The sequence below is a fragment of the Dipodomys merriami genome, unplaced genomic scaffold, assembly GCF_024711535.1.
Source record: "Dipodomys merriami isolate MVZ:Mamm:240054 unplaced genomic scaffold, mDipMer1.0.p SCAF_20, whole genome shotgun sequence".
Taxonomy (NCBI): domain Eukaryota; kingdom Metazoa; phylum Chordata; class Mammalia; order Rodentia; family Heteromyidae; genus Dipodomys; species Dipodomys merriami.
Genome location: NW_027203382.1, coordinates 13,342,265 through 13,364,702, shown reverse-complemented (window position 1 = coordinate 13,364,702; position 22,438 = coordinate 13,342,265). Strand labels below are relative to the sequence as shown.

Below are 22,438 nucleotides of genomic sequence, written 5' to 3'. Positions count from 1 at the left end.
AAGGAATTGGGTATATATGAATCATTATTTTATGCAGAATGTCAAACTTGATGAAATCTTAGGAAATGGAAAAATATGGTATTCTATTGTGTTTTTGTTTCAGAAACTAATAAAAGTATAAGGAAAAAACATTTTAAAATAATTTATCAACGTTTAAACATAATAGAAATCAAAATAAAATTGAAAACTTACCAGCTTTAGAGTACTAATAAAATATTTTATTAACAAAATCTGAAAAATGTGTACACCAAAATAAAAGTGATGACAAATGTTTAAAGATCTGCAAAGAATGTACACCACATGATTTTGTTTCTAACACTTTATATAAAAACTATTATAAATTCAAAGTTAAACCTATTTGAATATTAACACTAACACCGTTCATATAAAGAAACTCAACAGTAGTAAAATACAAACACAGAAATGTTTAGTTTTGGTCCTTCTGGAAAAAAGAATGAAGATATTTTGGGTTTTTTTCATGGTGGCTCCATGCCCAAAATTAGAATATAAGATGGTGATTGCAACATTCTTAGTGTTTATCCTTGTAATCCTTAAATGTCACCAGTCATAATAGCAATGAACTCCTCTTGATTAACTGCAGTAAGAAAGAAAATGTTAGTCAGAAATATAGATGCCTCATTTTAGTCAGAAAATACCCTATTTTTAAGACTAAAGTTACCATTTACAGTACTTTTAAATTTTATATTATGTAAACTTCGTAATAAGGCCTACTTTGCTCAGAAGTTAAACAGTTAAACAGGTTTATTAAACAGAATTTCATGAATAACAAAAAACATAAAATGTAATGAAGTTATAAAATTCACGTTCTACAATATAACTGAGAAAAGAGATGATACTACGTTACTATAAAGCAATCAGTCATAACATTTGTACAAAGTTATTAAGACAGTTTTAATAAACATGACATTTTACATTTCTTACGGTTCAATACCTCCATATTACCCCTCCTTAACTAGTTTGGCAAATGCTTCCTCTCTAAGTAAGGCTGAAAATACAAGGCATGTAAATTATGGGTATTCTGAAGAATAAAAACTTTAAAGTTCAAATAGTTGTTTTTAAACTTTTGTATATTTAAAATAATTTCAAAGAAAAAACAATCGAAACCAGATGACTGCAACTAAACATATTAATAAAAATGGCAACTTGAAAATACAAATTTTATCTTAAAAAATGGCAACTTGAAAATACAAATTTTATCTTAAGTATTGTTGAAACCATAAAAACCAGATGTAAATTCAGTATATAATCACTGATTATTACTTTACTAAAATAATTAAATCCAGTAAGAAATTGTAATTTGTAAAGTGTGTTTCAGATAGTATGCTACAATAGTGGATAATTTTCTCTAATATAATTTTTATAAAACAATACACACACAAATATGATTTTCAAATATTTGTTATGTTTCATTTTATGTATTCTGAGGAATCGAGTGTTATTCTTTCTATATCACTACTACAGTTTTGTTTACTTTGAAGTATACTTTATTTACCTTTAACTCCACATCTATGTTTATTACTTTATATGTGTAATTTACAGTTTTACTGCTTTCAAAAACTGAGCAGCATGAAACATTCAGAGACAGATGAACTACAAAAGTCCACAACAGTGAGAAAATATGATCATTAGCTGTTAAAATACAAAGAATGCAGTTTGTATCACTAAACAAAACTTGATTTGCAACACAAAAAATTTATATTAAGTATATGCAAGTACAAAGTAGTCTGTTTTCTAAATGCTATGATCATTCAATAAAAGCTTCATAAAAAACACAGATACCATTAAGAGGAAGGTTTGAGAAAAAGATGGTCTTTAAAATGTGCTTGGAAAAATGACTAACATTTTAGTAGACAGATATTGGCAATTAGAGCACTCTTAAAATTGAGGAACAGCATAAGCAAATATGGCATTAAAAAAGTGTTTTCAGGATCAGAGTACTCTGTCAAACTGTGCACATATGGAGGATGAGGGCTGAAACCATAAAGCAGAAGACAGTGGGAAATAAAACTAGTTACTTGAAGTGGGACAGATATTAGAAGACTTTACATTTATAAACAGTAAAGATTCATTTAATATGAACACAGAAATAGCATAATCAAACCTCCATTTTAGGGAAAGAAATCAATCAACAAACTAAAGAAGAGTAAGATATTACAGAATTTGAGGTTTATAGACTCAGGTTAACTAGAGGCTATAAAAAAAACCAGCACCATTATGTAACACGTCGGCATACAGAATACTGCCACCTGCTGGACAATCAAGGAAAGCATAAATAAAGCTATAAGAATATATCTAAGACAGGTACTGGTATCCTACCCATATCCTAGCTACTCGGGAGGCCGAGATCTGAGGACACCATTCAAAGCCAGAGCATCAGGAAAGTCTGGGAGACTTTTATCTCGAATTAATGGAAAGAGAAAGTGGAGCTGCTGCAATAACTAGTATATGTCTGAGACAAGCAGAAAAGGTCACATAAGTTGATGTTAGGTGAAATAAACCCCAAGATAAGGACTCAAATGGTTTTTCTTTCTTGCTATTGTTTCTAAGATATTTATAAGATGATTTCTTTGTTGCTTTGTATGTCCCTCCCTGTCCCTCCCTCACAGTATAACCCCTGCTTTCACTGTATTTGATGTTGGTATAATTTGTGGAGGGGAAGGGAAAAAACAAATCGTTTAAATAGGGATACAGGTGGACCCATTGCAACAATGTGATGTACAAGTCATTACGTTGAAAAACGAACTTTACAACTTTGGGGGGCTAGGGGAAGTTGGGAAGGGATGGGAAGAGGAAACAAAGGAGGAGGCAACAATGCTTGATAAGAAATGTACTCATTATCTTGCCCATGTAATTGTGACCCTTCTATACAATATTTTCACAATAAAAAAAAAAAGAAAAAAAAGTGGAGCTGTGGCTCAAAGTGGTAGAGGGCTAGCCTTAAGCGAAAGAGCTCAGACACAGCACACAACCCTGAGTTCAGGCCCCAAGTTCAGGCTCCATGACCAACAACAAAAAAGAACATTTCTAAGAAAGCAGGGTCTGAACCAGATGGCAACCATCCATATAGGAAAAATAGTAAAAAGATCTGAAGCGTAACATTATTGTAACTTAGTAATAGTTTATAAGTGTATATTGGTTGAGTGACAAAGTCTGAAATTTTACTGAAGTTTTGCTAATACTTCATTTTCAGAAAGAAGTACCTTTTCAAAGTATAGTACTTCGTATTATAACCGATAATAATTTTAAAATTCTGATTCATTCAACATTGAATTTGTAAAGCATTTCAACAAAAGTCCCACTACAGACTGAATGATATAATGAATAAAAAGTGTTAGTTTCTAGCTATGGCACACCCATAGTCCCAACTACTCAGGAGGCTGATGTAAGGTGATCTCTTGAGCCAGAGTTCAAGACCACCTTGGGCAACATAAGCTCTGTCTAAAAAGAAAAGAGGGAAGGATAGTTAACAAAGTGTCTTGACTATCACAAGGTAGGAATCGAGTATATGTGTCACACCAGAAATATTCAAAGAATAGGTTATGTAAAACTTACTTTCTCCATCACCATCTTTATCAAATTCTTCTATCATAGCCCGAAGTTCTTCATCACTCATATTTTCACCCAGTTCTCTAGCAACACGTCGCAAATTCCTCAAGCTTATTTTACCTGAATCATCATCATCAAATAGTTTAAATGCCTTAAGTATTTCTTCATGTGGATCTCTTTCCAATATCCAGTCTGTCACTGGAGTTAAAAATAAAAATTTAACCAAACCTACATAATCACAAAGGCATTCATTTGTAGAGTTAACTAAATATTAAATGAGAAAAGCTATAAATCTGTCAAACATTTATTCTAGTAACAAAATATTACTATCTAAAACCCAAAGAAATAAATCTGAAATTATAAAAAGAAAATCCATATTTTAAATTTCAGATATTTAGAGCAAATAACTTGTAACAGTAAGCGAAACTGTATCACTCAGAGAAAAGAACTCATGTGAGCCATATTTACTTCAGATCAACTTTTTTGTTTTTTTTTTTTTTGCCAGTCATGGGGCCTGAACTCTGGGCCTGGGCGCTGTCCCTCAGCACTTTGGCTCAAGATAACGACCTAGTTGAGCCATAGCACCATTTCTGACTTTTTCTGCTTATGTGGTACTGAGGAATCGAACCCAGAGCCTCATGCATGCAAAGCAAGCACTCTACCACTGAGCCACCTTCCCAGTCCCTCAACTTTTATTAAGAATTGTACTAGGCTCCAGTGACACCACACCTAAATGAGACTAAAAAGTCATACTCCCCAAACAAGCTAACTCAATAAAAGCTGTTAGCTAAACTTAATATACTCACTCTTCCCCTAACTGAATCCTTAAAAACAAACAGAATTTGAGAGATTAACAAAAAACACTTCTATCATTGATAAGGCATACTCTGAATCAATAGATGAAAATTCCTCTAACATGATTAGAAGAACCTCTTTTTGTCTAAAATGTGGAAAGTAGATTTAAAGGATTCAAACTGATCACAGTAAAAAAGGAAAATAAAATCCTGGAAAAATACTCTCTAAAGTCATAGACACTTTGCTCAGAAGGATAATGTGAGTAATTTTAGGCCTCAACAAAAGAAATATGTATTTAATATACTAAACAAAATTACATATAAAATCATAGTAATGTAGCTAGCCTAAATATTTTCCATACTAGCTTTTAATTGGTAAGCACAATAACAAAAAAACTGAAGTAAAAATATGTAAATTTTTTAAAATACTAGGTAAAATTCTGAAAATGTGGGTATGTCTAAAGTAATTGTACATGCTACTCTACAAGAAAAGAAAAGGTATTTTAAGATTACCAGTGTAACATTAAAAGTAGTCCTCTTGCGGGCTGGGAAGGTGGCTAAGTGGTAGAGCGCTTGCCTTGCATGCCTGAGGCCCTGGGTTCGATTATTCAGCACCACATGAGCAAAAAGAAAAAAGCCAGAAGTGGCGCTGTGGACAACGCCCAGGCCCAGAGTTCAGGCCCCAAGACTGGACGCTCTCCCCCCCCCCAAAAAAAAGAAATAAAATAGTCCTCTTGAGGTCACAGAATCATCACAAAACTGCAACAGTGCTGGTATGCTTAGTGAATGTAAACTTAAAAAATAAATCAATAAATCAAAATCCCCAACAAGTTATTGTTGTTTGCTGCTGTTTGATCTGCATTTGGTTGAGCAAGCACCTGGTAAAGCTAATGTATCACCTACATATTCAATACGTAACTTTTAATCACTAATTTTATCCAAAAAAAGGCTTCCAAGTAACTAATTGAAGTATATTACTATCAGTATGCAAATCAAAGCTCATAAATATTCAGTCAAAAAAGATTTGGCATATATACAGCCATTACACCAAAATAAAATACCACACTTAACTCTATGGCTCATACTCAAACTTATTTTGAATTTAGTCCCAACAAAAAAGCAGGACAAGGAAAAAAGTGTTAAGAAATTTTCCTTACCAATTAAATAATTTGCATGACAGGTGAACCAAAAAAGCAGCTTGCTGAATGTATTAATGTACTTAAGGAAGCAACAGGGTGATATGGAGAACAGATGGGGCTCCAAGATGTATAAATTCTTATCCCTCTGGTACTTTGTGCTAGCTCAGACTTATTTGTAATCTATATATCCTTTTATCAATGCTTTCCTTTAGAATAAAGCTATTTCTTAAATTACAAATGTCTGTAGTTGCAGATACCTGAAGTATTATCTAGCATATATAATTATTCAGTGCCTCTTCTCCATGTCGTCGTCTTCTACTTCTGTTTTATAAGTAAAGTTTAATCACAAGAAGTATCTTTCCATGAAATCTACTGATATATATTTCATATAGGTTTCCTCTATTTCACAAAACTTCAGACTTCTCGGCCGGGCTCCAGTGGTTCACGCCTATAATCTTAGCTACTCAGGAGGCTGAGATCTGAGGATCTGGGTTCCAAGCCAGCCCGGGCAGAAAAGTCTGTGAAACTATTATCCCCAATAAACCACCAGAAAACTGTAAGTGGCGCTGTAGCAAGTGGTAGAGCGCTAGCCTTGAGCTGAAGAGCTGAGGGACAGAGCACAAGCCCAGAGTTCAAGCCCCACGACCGACAAAAAAAAAAACCTTCAGACTTCTATGTAACTGTTATTATCTCATGGGGTATTTGTTATTTTTTTTTTATAATACTGAAGTTTTGTTGTTGTTGTTGTTTGTCGGTCATGGGGCCTGAACTCTGGGCCTGAGTGCTATTCCTGAGCTCTTCAGCTCAAGGCTAGCGCTCTACCACTTGAGCCATAGTGCCATTTCCGGCTTTTTCTGCTTATTTGGTGCTGAGGAATCGAATCCAGGGCCTCATGCATGCAAGGCAAGAACTAAGCCACCTTCCCAGCCCCAATACTGAAGTTTTATTAAAGTAAAGCACACTAAATCAAACCCATTATAAAGACACATGATTCAACTACAACTATCAGAAGTATACTTCATCAAAATAATTAGGTCTTATGCATATAAAAACTCACTTAAGAATACAACATTCAAACACATCACATTAAGAGTAAATAAAAAATGATTTAGTGCTAGAATAGCAAGTCTACTTCTCACTGGCATTAGAAATTTCTATCTAAACACAAACACTTGCTTTAAACCCAGCACACTGGGCTCCAAACTCCTTCCATGACCACCATGGCAGGTCTTTGCTCCTCCCTGACCTGTAACCTTCAAGGACTAGAGCATCAGTAATAGATACTTCACTCAATTTGAAAAGCCAAAATCGTTTCCTTCCCATAAACTTCATCAGTAAAAAGATTATGTCACTCTCATTGGTAGAGGTTAAAAAACTATACCATTTCAGGACTGAAGTCTAGAATGTGGTTTGTAATCTTACATCCCACTAACTCATCCTCAATCTTCACGTGTTATTTTTCTAAAATACATCATATCCCGTAACTTAAAAATTGTTAGATAATCTTTGCTAACTAAAGTCTAAATTCTCTCCATTATTCGACACTTGGCCAATAGGACTCACTTCTTCTTTCCCTCTAACCAAGGGGACCATCTGAAGTTTCAAAATGTGCTAGACTTTTAATACCACTCCTAGTTTTGCTATCTTCTTTGCTTCTTGTAGTATTTTTCTACTCCTCCTGCAGCCTTCTTGGAAATTGTACTCACATTCCAAAGGGCCTAAATTTAAAATCCCCACAGTGAAGTCTGCTTAAATTTGTCTGGATGAAGAGCTGATAATAAATCTTTCCAATAAATGGCCAGATAGTAAATATTTTAGAGGCTTGGCAGGGGGTCCTAAGGTCTCTGTTTAAACCATGCACTCTACTATGGTAGCATGAAGAATGGGTATGGTAGCATTAGAGTGCAGTAGTGGCCCAAGAGTTGTAGCTGCCCTAGACAAAAACCACACTTTACCACATGAACCATGGCTTGTTATCACCTATACTTAAAAAAAAAAAATTGCTTGGTAACTTTTAATTAATTCCCCTTCCTCACACCAGTAACCTAATGCCAAAAATTCAGTACTAAATATGCAAAATAAAAATATCATATTGTAAATAGGCAATTAAAAGAACAACATAGTATGTGACAGAAATAGAAGAAACACAAGTATCTGATTTACACTGTTCTTACTTCTGAAAAAAATCCTAGCAGACATGGGTTGACTCATGCCTGTAATCCTAAATATTTAGGGGACTGACATCTGAAGGATCACAGTTCAAGGCCAACTCAGGCAAAAAAGTACCTTAGACTCCATTTCTAAAAGAACCAGCAAAAAGCAGAGCTGGAGGTATGGCTCAAGTAGTAAAGTGCCAGCCTAGCAAGTGTGAGACCCTAAGTACAAACCCTAATACCATGCTCTCCTCCCTCAAGAAAGCAATTCTTGAAATACCAATGATACTCATCAGCTCAGGCCTCCTTGAATCTAAACTTGCATTAAATATTTAATGCTTCTTCCTAAAGCTGGGGGGGGGGGGGAGAACATTAAATGTTAACTTCATTCATAGGTATCTGTGAGACAGTATACTTAAGCAGTAGTAGACAATACATAAAGCCAAGATTCATGTGTTCTGGTTTTGAGGCACTCATCACAAAGTATAAAACATTAAATTTATATCTCATTATTAATCAAAATATGAAGGTTTAATACATCATTTTTGATTGATTCTCAAGTGTAAGGAATTTTTACTTAGTAGCTGGTATTCTCAATAGGTAGCTTTATGTAGCTAAAGTATATGTTAGACATGTCAGAGGTTCATCGTTAAAGAGCCAAAGTTGGTGTTTGCCATAGCTATGTATTCTAGAAGGAATAAGTATTTCTGCTCTGTTATCTTAGAAAAGATAGGATTTCAGGAAAAGGTAGCGTGGGCCTCTGTTCCTCACTGCTAATAAAACCTCTTTTGAAACTGAATTCAGGGGCTGGGAATGTGGTTTAGTGGTTGAGTGCTTTTCTAGCATGCATAAAGCCCTGGGTTCGTTTCCTCAGTACCACAAAAAAACAGAAAAAGCCCGAAGAGGCACCGTGGCTCATGCAGTAGAGTGCTAGCCTTGAGCAAAAGAAGCTCAGGGACAGTGCTCAGGCCCTAAGTTCAAGCCCCAGGATTGGCAAAAAAAAAAAAAAAGTCTCATGGAGCCCAGCACCGGTGGCTCACGTCTGTAATCCTAGCTACTCTCAGGAGGCTGAGATCTGAGGCTCAGAGTTCAAAGCCAGCCCGGGCAGGTAAGCCCATGAGACTATTATCTCCAATAAACCACTAGAAAACCAGAAGTGGCACTGTGGCTCAAGTGATAGAGCGGTCTCCTTGAGCTGAAGAGCTGAGGGATGGCATCCAAGCCCAGAGTTCAAGCCCCATGACTGACAAAAAAACAAAACAAAAACGAAGTCATTGGCAAAAAAAAATTATTTACAAAAACAATGATGATAATAAAAAAAACTGCTACTAAAAAAAAAAAATCTTAGTTGTTTTTTTTTGTCCAGTATGCAGCCTCTGACACAAATACTATTTTTAAAAGTTGTAACAGATCACACTTAGTAGCACTTACTATATGCAAGGTCCTTTTATAAGTACTTCATGTATTATTAAATTATTTAATCCTTACAAAAACCCTTTGAGACATATTTACAATTATCCCAATTTGATAGTTGAACTTAAGACATAGGTAAGTAAAATGATTAAATTGTATAGCTAGTTAAGTGGTAAAACCCAGATCTGAATTCTCAAGTAGGCCAGTGTATACGACCACACAGTAGCTAATGTGCCTGAATTATATAGCTCTTTCCTAGTATTATTATTTCACTATAGCCTAATACTTTGTTCCTACAAATGATCTAAATTCACACTTGGAATATTATAAGCATAAACCTTACAAAAACATCTATCTGTACTGAGAGAAGAAAGGTGGTCCTTTACTTTTCAGGAAAATAAATCTGCAAATCCTAAGGAATAAAACAATACACTTCTAAAAGGGACAGGTGCTGCTCCAAATAGTCACATATTAGTTTACAAGTTGGAGAATCTGTGCTGTGGTTTCTTTCACTTAAATTTGCCATTTACTTCTGTCTCCCCTCTTTGTTATGAGCTTTCAAATTGGAAAAAAAAAAAAAGTCTAACAATGTGAATCTATTTTCTCTCTCTACTAATTACCATTTCTTTTTGTTTCTCATATTGCTTCTTAATGAATATTTAAAATGTTTATACGTGCATATATAATTGCATATGCTTTCAATTTTTTGAAAATAACTATATGATGTGCTTAAGTGATTATCATTTTTTGGGAAAAATAACTTAATAGAAATAAATCTGAATGTTTACACATTTCACATATGATATTTTAGTCAATATATTCAGGTTATAGTAGCCAAGTCCTAGCTTTCCAGAATCTTCTATACTAAAAAGCCTAATCTAGACTATCAAAAAAAAGATTTATCTATGACTAATCAATAATTCACTAAAATCAATTATAAACAATTTAAGTATATTAAACTCATGACACATTATTTTCCCTTGGTAGTTCTAAAGCATTTTCTGTTTCTTCAATCTGCCAAATACTTCCTTTACTACTCTTTTAAATAGTTCAAAGTTATCCAGCACATACAGCCCTCTCATCAACTCTATCATTATGAAGGAAAGTTTCTCATCTATGGCCCAAAATACCAAATGCAATCAATTTCCTCTTCTCCCACTATACCCCCCCCAAAAAAAATTATTTGTAGAAAGGTCTTAGAAAATATTTCCTAAGTAGCAGAACACTATATTTTTTATTTTACTCAGAGAAAATTATTTGTTGATTAACCTTTTAAAACATAATATATAAACACTTATTAATTGGAAAAAAATCTTTCCATAAAAAGCTGCATTATAATTTCCGCTTGGAAGAAACTTATTGTTATTCTTAGACAAAACTACAACTCTCACAACTACAAACATTTTTCCTTTGAAAGAAGAAAAAAAGTACCCTCTGTTCAAAAAAAATGTGAACTGTATTGTACACCAAAACATTCAGTAACAAAATTCTCTATTTTAATTTAAAAAATATATATTAACTGGACAATTTCCCAACAACTCCTGATTACAAAATCATTAAAATACACACCAACTTCATTAAAATCTTCAAAGGTGATTTTCCCTGTGGCTTCTCTGTCGTAATCCTTAAGAATTTTCAGCACATCCGCTTTTTTTACATCAAACCCCAAAGCTCTCATTGCCACCTTTTGGAGTAAAAGAGAAAAGCAAATTATGAAGCACTTCTTACAAAAGAAATGATTACTAATCTTTTTATCTCTTAAAGAGATAAAAATGCCTTGAGGAAATACAATTCTTTTGTAGGCTTTATATATCTAAAATAACAAAGAGTACAGTTAGTCTTCATTACAGAAATAAGACATTTTCATTAAGATTTTATTTTTTCTGACTAGTGAACAGTGTTTAGAGAATATACCCTACTATGCATTGACTTGGACAATTTTAAAAATCTATTTACTCTCAAAGAATTAAAATTAAAATGTAAACTATATATTACATAAATATTAAGGCTATACAAGAACAAGAATGTATACATTAAACAAAAATTATACATTAAAACACGAATTATTGGCTCAGCCTGGTAGCACACACCTGTAATCAAAGCATTCAGGTGGTTAAGGCAGGAGAATTCCAAGTTTAAGACCATCCTTGGCTATGAAGTAAGACTCTTATCAGTAAGTAAATAAATAAATAAGTAATAAAGACCCTGTGCAATTAACTACCAAGTAAACAGTCCAGGACCTAAGTTTAAACAAATAGGAAAAGAGTTATATTACTAATTAATGAAGTCTTATTTCAGAGTTGTTCCTTAATGAATAAATGAAGAGAAGTAGAAGGCATTCAGAAAGGATGACTGGTATTAAAACAGACACTGAAATTGATGTTGGAAAAATAGATCTGAGAAACAATGAACAGAGCTGTTTACCTTCTATGAATGGGAAGAGCTCAGGTGAAAGGCGGCAACTAGCAAGTGACAAAACTAGATGGGAATAAAACCTCAGCGGGCATTTAATAGAAAGCAAAGGAATCTAAAGTTCATGTAGTGTGTGGTATATAGTGAGTCAGTAAAGGTCTAAATGCAGCAAACTATTAGAATAGTTTAAGAAAGATCTAAATCCAATGGTGATGTACAAGGTGAACTACAAATAAAAAAACAAGTTAGAAAGTTTCAGCAATGAAAAAGTTCCAAACCAAGCTAGTAATCACAACAAATCGAAGAAACATTTTAAAGGTCAAATCAGGATAGCTAAAAGAAAAAACAACAGGAAAAACAATCTTGAGAGACCATAAAGATTGAGCAGTTTATTACTAGACATTCTACACATTCTATCCTTTCACTGCCTAGTTCCTAACCCTATTTGGAATTCTTGTGTACCAAAATCCCTTACAGAGTTGCCAAAGTTAACTACGAAATAAACATTCAGATTTTCCATTAAGGATAGTTAAAATCTCAAAAAGTTATCTTTGCGACTACGCTAAATATAAAACTACTATCAACTTCCCTTGCATCTTTATAAATAACTCCAAGCCTTAACGGTGACATTTTCCTCCGTTAGGTATGTAATATTAGGTATCAGACAAGTTATATACTGTTTGTATCAGAGAAAGTAAGTTGAGACTGAAAGTGGACTGAAAATTTAAAGCTTACAAGACACTGAACATTCCCTCAATCATAAAATTAAGCTATCCTTGCACATGTGCGTGCAGGAACCCACGTGCACACACGCATGCGCATACACATACACACACACACACACAAAGAAACCAGAAGTCAGAAGAATATGGTACTAACTAAACGCAGTCCTTCAATTATATGAGTGAAAAATACACAGTATCAATATCATTTATTTTACCAAATGACAAAAAATTACAAAAAATCTGTTAGTTCTATTTACTTTTCTTACAGCACCTAACTGTAATTGTTTAAAATTGCTTCATAATTTTAATACCAGTTCATTTAAAATAATTATTTCCAAATATATTTTAAAGCAAATGCCAAAACTGTAAATAACTTAATGGGGAATTAAACCTCAAAGTACACTATTACCTTTAATTCGTGATAATCTATTGCTTCATCTTTGTCTGTATCAAATAGCTCAAAAGCATCTTTAATTTCTTGTTTCTGTTCTTCAGAGAGTTCTCTTCTTTTTTTCCTTTTTGTTTTATCTACTACCAGCTCACTTCTATGAAACAGAAAAACAGTCTTTAGGCCCCCTTAAATACAATGTTTTATGCAAATTGGTCAAAGAATAAGTTTCAAAAAAATTTTTAAAAGGATTCTGGTGAGTCAATACCCTGCTTATTTCCTAATCTAAACTACTATTTACCTGCATTTCCCAAGACTGAACAGTGCTACTACACATTATAACTAAAGGAAAAGAAGCCAGACACTAGTGGTAATCCTAGCTACTCATAGCCAATCAGGAAGCTGAGATCTGAGGGCCAGGGTCTGAAGCCACTCCATGTAGAAGCCATCCCATGTAGAAAAAGTCTGTGGGACTCTTATCTCCAATTAACCAGCAAAAAGCCAAAAGTGAAACTGATTCAAATGGCAGAGTACCAGTCTTGAGTGAAAGGGAGAGTGCTCTGACCTCTGACCCTGAGTTCAAGTCCCAGTCCCAGTAAGAGAGACAAAGAGAGAATGAATATACCAAGTTTCCCTCTCCTTTCCTTGGTATTTTTCCCACAAATATTACTGGGAAGAAATAAGAATAGCGAGAAGTCTTACATACAGGTCTGAAATCCCAACCAAAGCAAGTATCCATACTTATTATTAACATCGTTCTACAAAAGCATAAAAACAGCAAAAATGAAAACAAAATTCATCGTTGATCATTCTATACTTGTTTTTCTTGATTATCTGTAAAATTGGGTTCTCAAAATCACTACAGAAAAAAAAAAAGAATCATAAAGTATATCAATTAACACAAAGTATTCTGGCTCTGTAAATCCAGGTTTTATTTAACATTACAGGCTTCTAACCAATTTAGTACCGTCCCTGTAACTTCTCGGACTATACCAAACCAACCTAAAATATTAATGCCTCTAGCTATATTACAAATGCTAGACTCCAAAAATAGGACGGAGTACTCTGGCTTAGTTCCAGGAGACGTGAAAAGTCTTGCACTCTTCACTTAGCATGTAAAGGAGAGGCTCAACTTTTTTGTCTAAAAACAAAACGTCTCCGGAAAAGCTTAACAGAAATAAAAGGGCAGGGGGGGTGGGGGAAGGGGGTGGAGGTGGAGGTGGGGAAGGGGATGGGGGTGGGAAAGGGGTGGGGGGGAAGGGGGGGAGGTGGGGAAGGGGATGGGGGTGGGGCTTTAATCTTCAAGCCAGAAACATCTTCCTGCAAAGCTGGCGATCTTGAAGCGCTCCCACTTTCTTCTTTTAGAGAGGGCGCCACACGCGTGTGCCAACACCGGTTTCGAAGGGGGTAAGATGCTTAGGGAACTGGCGAGTGTCATTCTGAAGACCAAGGCCGGTGTCGGAGGGTGTGATCGGGGGCGTTTCAAGGTGGTTGGCTCTCGGACACACCCCCGCCCCTCCCCCCTGGAGGAGCCCGGACGGGCCTGTCTAGACAGGGCCTGACTGGCAGGCTGGCGTGGGGCGGCGGGGTGACGGCGGCCCTGGTCCGCCCCGAGCTCCGGCGCTCGCGCGGCCTTCCCCGGCCTCTTGCGCGGGGCCGAGTGCGGCACGCAGCGGGGCCCGGCCGAGGCCCCCCGCACAACGCCTTCCCCTCCGAGGGTGGCCTGGCTACTGCCGGGTCAAATGTCACGTCTCCGCGGAGGGAGGGGACCGGAGGTCGGAACAGCACCGTAGCGGGGGCCTGCGGCGGCGGGGCACGGCCTCTCCCGGCGAGGGGAAGCGGCGGCCGCCCCGGCTCCGCGGGCGGGAACCCCGGGAGCCAGGCCCGGTGCTCAGGGAACACCGAGACCTCGCGATAGCGCACCCCCTCCCGGCTCGCCGTGGAACCCGCGGCCTCCGAGGGCCACGGCGGGAAGGGCCTCGGGCCTGGGGCCCAGGCGGAGGGCTGCGGACGGGGTGGCCCGGGGTCCCCGTCCCGCGTCCGTCACGGCAGCCTCCGGCTGGCGCGGGCCGCAAGCGGCCTCCCACCCCCACCCGTCCGGGGCCCCACTCCGCGGTGTCCACAGCATTCCGCTCCGGGGTGCCTCAGTACCGACCTCAGAGCTAAACTCATTTTCTCTCCGGACAGAGACCTTCCTCTCAAGAACGACTTTAACCCCCTAGACGGCGCCGCGCCCCTTCCACTCGCCGTTCAACAGACTCCCAGCTCGCGCGACCGCCCTGAGCACCAGGAACTCCTGAGCCGGATTGGTCGAAAAGCGCCAATGCGCTGCTCGTTAGAACGGAAGTTTTGCGATCCTCTATTCCCATTGGTCACATGGTACGTCAATCAAAGAAAGTCTATTGTTCCTCCGCCCATCAGATTGGCCAGATGTGTTCTCCGCCAACCCCTGGATCTTTTGCGGGTGCGCTTCTGAGTCGGGGCTCTGAGGCGGTCTCTCGGGGATGGAGGAGGAGAAATAGTCCCGCAGGCTGGTCATCCCGCAGGCTGTCACCCCTGGCGGCGAGCGGCGGGTGCAGAGAAGTCTTCCTAACTTGGCTTCGGCCTGATCAAAAACTTTGTGCTACAGGGCACACGTACTTAAAAATGCGCAGTGAGATCTGTCTAGCTCCACTCTGATTCGGGAATGGAGTCGCTCGTTCTGTCTCTTCTCCGTTGCTATTTCACAACACATCGAGGTTCCTCAAGCTCACTTTATTTTAGTAGTTAATTGATAATTAATGAATACTCTTGTGTTCTTCATCTCTACTACTTAGCTGAACTTCTTGAAGAGCAGGATTGTATCTTCCATTCGACAGTAGTCAAATAAAAACAAAATAATAATAAAATGTATTATGCCTGAAAGTGTTGTATTTTGGTAAACATTCATATAAAAACTATGAAATTAATTTCTGATATCTAAATAATCTTCAGAGTCCGTCCTCAGACTTAATATTTTACAAACTGCCTGCAAAAAATAAAATTCAGAAAGCTGCTGACAATCCTACCAACAGTTCGGAAAGAGTCAATCTATCTGACAGAACCTCAGGGAGATTCCACATAAAGGGTGGGAAGAGAAGTCGGAAAAATAAAAGCCAGCACTTTGCTTCCTCCAGATTTCCCTCCCTAAAACTTTCTCTTCACCTGTGTCTAGAATTGCACTCTTAAAACTAAACTAAGAATTAAAAAGCATCAGTTATTCTTTTTTAATCAGCAGCATGAAACATAAAACTAAGGGAAACAAGATTATCTCAGGACTTCAAGTCAGGTAGCAACCAAAAGAAATTCACTGTGATAATAATGATGATGATTAACTTCCTAAGAGGTAATAGGAAAATATAACTTCCTAAGACGTGAAAATACTGTATCAGAGAACAGAATACTCAGAAAAAAAGAAAAGAGAACAAGAAAATGTTGGAAATAAACATACACATGCAGAAGATTAAAAATCTAATAGAATTATATGATGACTTAGTAGACAAAACATCCCAGAGCATACAGTACTCAAACAACACCTGGACATTTTTGGCATTGAGGATTTATCTGTCATATGACTAATAAAAATTCCAGAAAAGCAACTAATAGGTAGAAAATGTCAAAGAAATAACTAAGAAATTTTAAAGACTTGAAGATTAACAAAAGACCTCAGATATAGAAGGAATACAGGGCTAAACAATAAATGATAAAAGCTCCTAGCCTCATCAACAATAAAAGAATACAATATAACAATAAAATAAAATTAAAGAAAGTGGCCTAGAATTACATATGGGAGCATAATAAAGACTTCAGAAAGTTTAATTAACATGTACTCTAGAAAATACACAGTAGGGGCTGGGAAGGTGGCTCAGTGGTAGAGGGCTTGCCTTGCATGCATGAGGCCCTGGGTTCCATTACTCAGCACCACATAAACAGAAAAAAAAAAAAAAAACCTGTAAGTGGCACTGTAGCTCAAGTGGTAGAGTGCTATCCTTGAGCTGAAGAGCTGAGGGACAGCGCCCAGGCCCAAAGTTCAGGCCCCATAACCAACCAAAAAAAACCAAAACCAAAACAAAACAGTAAGTTATACGCAAATACAAGAATGTGGCAAACAGAATGGCCCAAGATGCTCCTGCCCTGATACCTAAAACTTGTCTGTTACATTGCATGGCAAAAGGAGTTTTGCACCGGGCGCCGCGGTGGCTCATGCCTGTAACCCTAGCGACTCAAGAGACTGAGATCTGAGGATGGCGGTTCAAACCAAGCTGGGACAGGAAAGTCTAGTGGTTTATCTCCAATAAATAAACCACTAGAAAGCCAGAAGTGGCGTTGTGGCTCAAGCGGTAAGAGTGCTGGTATTGAGCTGAAGAGTGCAAGAATAGCACCCAACCCCAGAGTTCAAGCCCCATGACCCACAAAAAAAAAAAAAAGTTTTGCAAGTGTAAAGTTACTAACCTTATAACTGGGTAATTGTTTTGGTGCACCCCTTCTGAGACATGAGCCCTCAAAAACACAGGCTTTTTTCCATGTAGACAGGACCAATAAAGCAGGAGAGTTTGGAGAGGTTTGCAGTATGATAATCAATTTACCATTATTTGCTTTGAAAATGAAAATAATCAGGTCATAAGTCCCAATATGGACGTAGAAGTTAAGATGGATTCTAGCCAGCAACTCTAGCCAGAAGGACATGGAGACCTACATTTAATGAAAGAGTGAAACTGGTTAGTAGTACTTGTAGGACCCTAAGAAAATTCAGTTGAACTACACTGTATTTAGACTTCTGACCTTTAGAAATTTGGCATAAAACTAAGTGAGTGTTGTTTTAACCCTGAAGTTACACAAGAGAAAAGGAATACACAGGAAATCACAAGGCTATGAAAAGAGAAAATAGGAGATTTAAGAAGCAATTAGTCTAAAATAAATGAAGGATACTTGGGGAAATGTCTTCTAGAAGAAAAAAATAACCAGGATTCAAAACAATATGTAAAACAGATAAAGTGTAAGTGAATGAATTCAGTGACAAGACCAAGAAAGTATTGCTTTCTTCACAGTAAAAAAATAAGAGAAAACAATGAGAAAATCCTTGAAAAAAACACAATAGAAAAATCATGGCTGAAAATCATGCAATTTTAGGCTAGTGAACGCTGTAGAGTACCATCCACTTTCCTCTGTTAAGAACCAAAAACTTTGGAAAGTCTTTACAGCTGAGAAATAACAGTGCTAGGACATTGCCCTCCATCAAATTTGGTTTTTTAAGCAAAGTTCAACATTCTTCTCCTTGAGGCTAGGGTGTATCCAAAGATTGTTCAGACTAGAGAGAAGACTGAGTTCTTTTTCTTAAAGGAAGGAAACTCTCTGAAAAGCTTCATCTACTTTATAGTTCCCCCTCTAGTTGACTGACAATTCTGCTTCAATCACCTCACAATAGAACTTCTTGAAACCAATCTGTTTATATTAGTTCTTCACAGATCATTTTCTGAAAAGCCTCTTAGAGCAACTGCATTTATAGAAATCTCTATCTCTTAGACAACTCTTACTAAAATATAGTTGACAGAATTTAAAAAGAATGATACACATAAGGTAGCCCAGACTTTGAGACTCAAGTTTTTATAATGAAATACAGAGGTTAAGGTCTTTAAAGTGAATGAATTTCTTAGGATAAAAAAGACCACACTGATATTTATAGTAACTATATTCATAAATACCAAAACCTGAAAAACAACCATGATATCCTTCAGTGAGTTCATGAGTCAATGAACTATGGTAAATCCCAACAGAGGATTTCCATTCAGCTCTAAAAAATAAAATAGCTATCTAACTACAAGGAGACAAGGAAGGAATATAAATGCATATTACTAAATAAGAAAAGTCAATCTGAAAAGTCAACTCTTTAAAAATTCAGAAAAGGCAGAAACTATGGAGGCAGGAAAGAGAGTAGTTAGAGCTAGAGTCAGGAAGATTGACTAGAAGTAAATGGATCTTTATGGAAATAAAAAATTCTTTGATACTATAATGAAGGGTAGATATCATTACATATTAGTTAAAACTCCTACAATGTTTTCCCATCAAATGGGAATCCTTATGTACATAATGGTCTGTAGATGCATAATAATACATCAGTGGAAACTCACCAATCATGAAAAATGTTCATCTCTGATACAAGATATTTGTTACAAGATATTAATAGTATGGGAAGATGTTGTTCATATGTTAGTGGGTACATGTTTACTATTTACTTTCTGCCATTTTTCTCTGAACAGAAAATTACTCCAAAAATAAAGTTGTTTTAAAAAAAGATTGTTAGCTGGGCCCTGGTGGTTCATGCCTGTACTCCTAGCTATTGAGGAAGTTGAGATCTGAGGATCACAGTTCAAAGCCAGCTCCAGCAGGAAAGCCCATGAAATTCTTATCGCCAATACCATTCAGAAAACCAGAAGTGGCTCTGTGGCCCAAGTGGTAGAGCACTAGCCTTGTGCTGAAGAGCTCAGGGACAGCACCCAGGCCCAGAGTTCAAGCCCCACAACCGACAAAAAAAAAAAGAAAAAAAAAAGATTCCTAGAAGATTGTTTAAATTGGTTACCTCTGAAAACTTGAACCTTAATTTCCTATGCCAATGGAGGCCAGTATCTTCATTGACTTGTCAATCAACAGTTACACTATCTCTCAAGGTTACACCTCAGCTGTAATATGTAAACATCAACAATACCACAAGATTATTATTATATTTTTGGATGAGACAATTGGTTCCGATTTTTCTTGGCGTGCTGAGATGAAAATAAAAGTCTACTGAGTAACAGAAGGAGGAGAAAGGTGGAAGAAGAGGAATATGAACAGAAATAAAAATAAAAAAGGAGGAGACTAGGAGGAAGAGGAGGAGGAGCACTAGAAGGAGGAGAACATCACAGTCTAGACTGGCCCAGGCATAAAGCCAGACTTGCATCCTGAAAATAGTCAACACATTGGGAGGAAATGGTCAGAATGATTAAAGGAGATATATTGGGCCTGGTACATTGTACTGATGAACTGACATGTTAAATGGTTACCCTCTCGTACAACTATTTAAAGATAATGAAAATATAATTTGTTAAAGAAAATTACACAAAAGGGGTGGCTCAAGGGTAGAATGCCTGCCTTGTGATCAGAAGGCCCTAAGTTCAACCTCTAGAACTTCCAAAGGCAGAGAGACTGATATAGCAAAAAGAAAGTCACAAAAATAAGAAATTGGCAGGTGTATTTGAAGAAAACAATTAAAGGATTGAAACATAACACCTTTTTTGCCAATTTCATAATTCAGTGTGCTCATATTGGCCCACAAAGAATACGAAGGTTGGCAAGTTCAAGTAGATCACAACAATGAATAGAAAAAGATCTCTCCCATCCACTAATGGAACACAATAATTAAGAGGGTGGCATTAATGAAAGGAGGGTAAATCATATCATATCTCTTTGTATGCTCTTTATATATATATATATATATATATATATATATATATATGATTTACCCTCATTTCATATATAAAGAGCATAGTACCGTAAATAACACTGCAGCAACTGGATAACAGACACACACACACAAAACGAACCCTGATTCTTACCCTTTACACCATGCAAAAAATTAACTACAGATGAATCATACCATGTGAAGGAATAATCAAGCTAAAGACATTTGGGAAAAAGGAGAATACATTCATGACTTTGAGGACAGACACAATTTTGTAAACAGGACTTGTACTTAAAATTTGTCACATAACTAAAAATTGATTGCTTGAACTAAGCATAGCAGTGCACAGCTGTAATCCCGGTGCTCAAACGTGGGGCAGTGGATCATGAGTTCCTAGTTTCGAGGCCATTCTGGGCTACATAGCAAAACCTTGTCTTCTAAGATGTTTTATTTCATAAGGTTGGCCTACAACTTTTAAAAATTGGGGGTCTGGAGATGTGGCTCAGCAGTGGAATGACTATTTAGCATGCACAAGATCCTGAGTTCAAATCCTAATACTGCCAAAAATAAAATGTTTTGGTCATTGAATAGACAATTAGAAAAAAAACCCAAAAAGGCAAATTGCAGTCTGTGTGTGTGTGTGTGTGTGTGTGTGTGTGTGTGTGTGTTCAGGCTGAGAGCTGAGAATTGCCATTAATAGCCAGCGCATGACACTCTTGTCTCCAATTAACCACCAAAAGCCAGAAGTGGAGCTTGATTCAAGTGGTAGAGCATATAATAATCAGAACTAATCTATGTTTTGGGGAATCAGACTAGCAGTTCTATCTAGGCAGGCACTGTGCTGAAAAGAAGCACAAAGTTGCTCTAACAATATATTGCAAACATTCTACATCTTGAGGTGTAGGGTTCACATGAGATTGCATTTTTACCAGGAATATTAACAAGTATTAGTGTGTCAAAGGGCCTTTAGATGCAATGTTTGTAGAATTGGGGAAGACCATCTAGATTATAAAGAGCTGTGGAAGAATGAAGTGGTGAAATTAAGACTTTTTGAAAAAAGGAAATAGGAAGTAAGGGCATCTACAAAAACCAGCAGCCATGTGGGAAAGTTGATTGAATGCAGAGAGGACTATGGAGTAGTTATGTCTGCTGCCAGATACTGGGCAAACATCCTTCGTAATTGTTTTCCCCAACCCTGTGATGGGAATTACACATACTTCTCAGAGCAGTTATGAAGGTTTAATGAGTTAAAGTGTGTATATGAGACAAATACTAACTGCAGTTCCCTTTCCAAATGGACCACAGTTGATGAAATGAATAGTAGGGCAGAAATCATGACTAATTTGGGATCCAGAGAAAAATGATTGTTTTCTATTTATAAAATAAGCCAGTTACCTGTCTGAGGGTTTTTTAGTAATAAATTCAATATATTTTCTTAACTGATTCATAAGAACATAAAGGTTATACATATTTATTGAGTACCATGTGATGTTTCAAGATGTGTATAAATTGTGTAGTATTTAAATTAGATTAAACATATCTACAGCAAACATTTCATAATTCCTTTATAGTAAAAACATTCAAGCTCCTTCCTTCCGGCTTTTTGAAGTATACAGTATATATTTTATTGTTAGTCTATGGTCACCTACTGTGTACTTTCCTATGAAATATTGCAGAAAACTTAATTAATTTATTAATCTCCTTTCTTTTCTTCAAATCAGAATATTTAGTGATGAGCAGTAGGTCTGAAAATTGTGTGAGACCTGCCTAAAGAAAAATGAAATTTCATAGCCTCTGCTTTTGTCTGGCTCAATATTTTTTCCAATCAAGCACTATGTATTTAGATATTCATATTTGTAGATTCACAGGGTGTCTTTGAACTCAAATGGTGCTCTTATTAGAATCATCAGAAACAAAGAATTTTACATTATTTTTGATGAATTCTCATTAGTAATGAGGCATTAAACATGCTAGTGAATACAATATAGGGCAGAATATTAATAGAGTTATTTTTAGCTACCACCTACACACAACATCAGACAACATCAGGAGCAGGAGAGAAATAATGGTTCTTTTAGTTTAATAAACCATAATGTTCCTGAAACATTCTTTCCTTTCCTACTTAAATTGGAGCATCTAATTATATAAAGTGATTGCTGTGGCAACAGCTTAGATATGAATAACAGGGGAAGTGGTAAAAGAAGAGAGGAAGGGAGAGGAGGGGACAGGGGAAGGAAGAAAAGAACATACAAAAAATGTTAAGCTATTAAGCAAAAATGATAAATTTATACAAAGAAGAATGCATTTTTTTCTGAAAAGTGGAATGTGGGAAACTGGTAGTGAAAAAAGAAAGTCTGATAAATTGTGTTTAAGACTTAGACCTGTCAGTAT

The 22,438-nt window shown here is 36.7% G+C and overlaps 1 protein-coding gene across 2 annotated transcripts; it reads right to left on the bottom strand.

Moving 5' to 3' along the window:
- Positions 1 to 235: 235 nt before the first annotated feature.
- On the bottom strand, positions 236 to 14,892 carry Cetn3 (centrin 3). 2 transcript variants are annotated; one of them, XM_070031113.1, is made up of 5 exons: positions 14,747 to 14,892; positions 12,613 to 12,748; positions 10,636 to 10,750; positions 3,574 to 3,687; positions 236 to 595 (listed from the first exon to the last, which is right to left on the bottom strand). In XM_070031113.1, the coding sequence occupies exons 1-5, from the start codon at positions 14,761 to 14,763 to the stop codon at positions 552 to 554; spliced, it is 426 nt and encodes a 141-aa protein (XP_069887214.1). In that variant the 5' UTR covers positions 14,764 to 14,892; the 3' UTR covers positions 236 to 551. The 2 variants fall into 2 exon arrangements, with proteins under 2 accessions (XP_069887214.1, XP_069887212.1); XM_070031111.1 differs by having other exon boundaries at positions 240 to 595; positions 3,574 to 3,765; positions 14,747 to 14,889.
- Between the last annotated feature and the right edge of the window lie 7,546 nt (positions 14,893 to 22,438).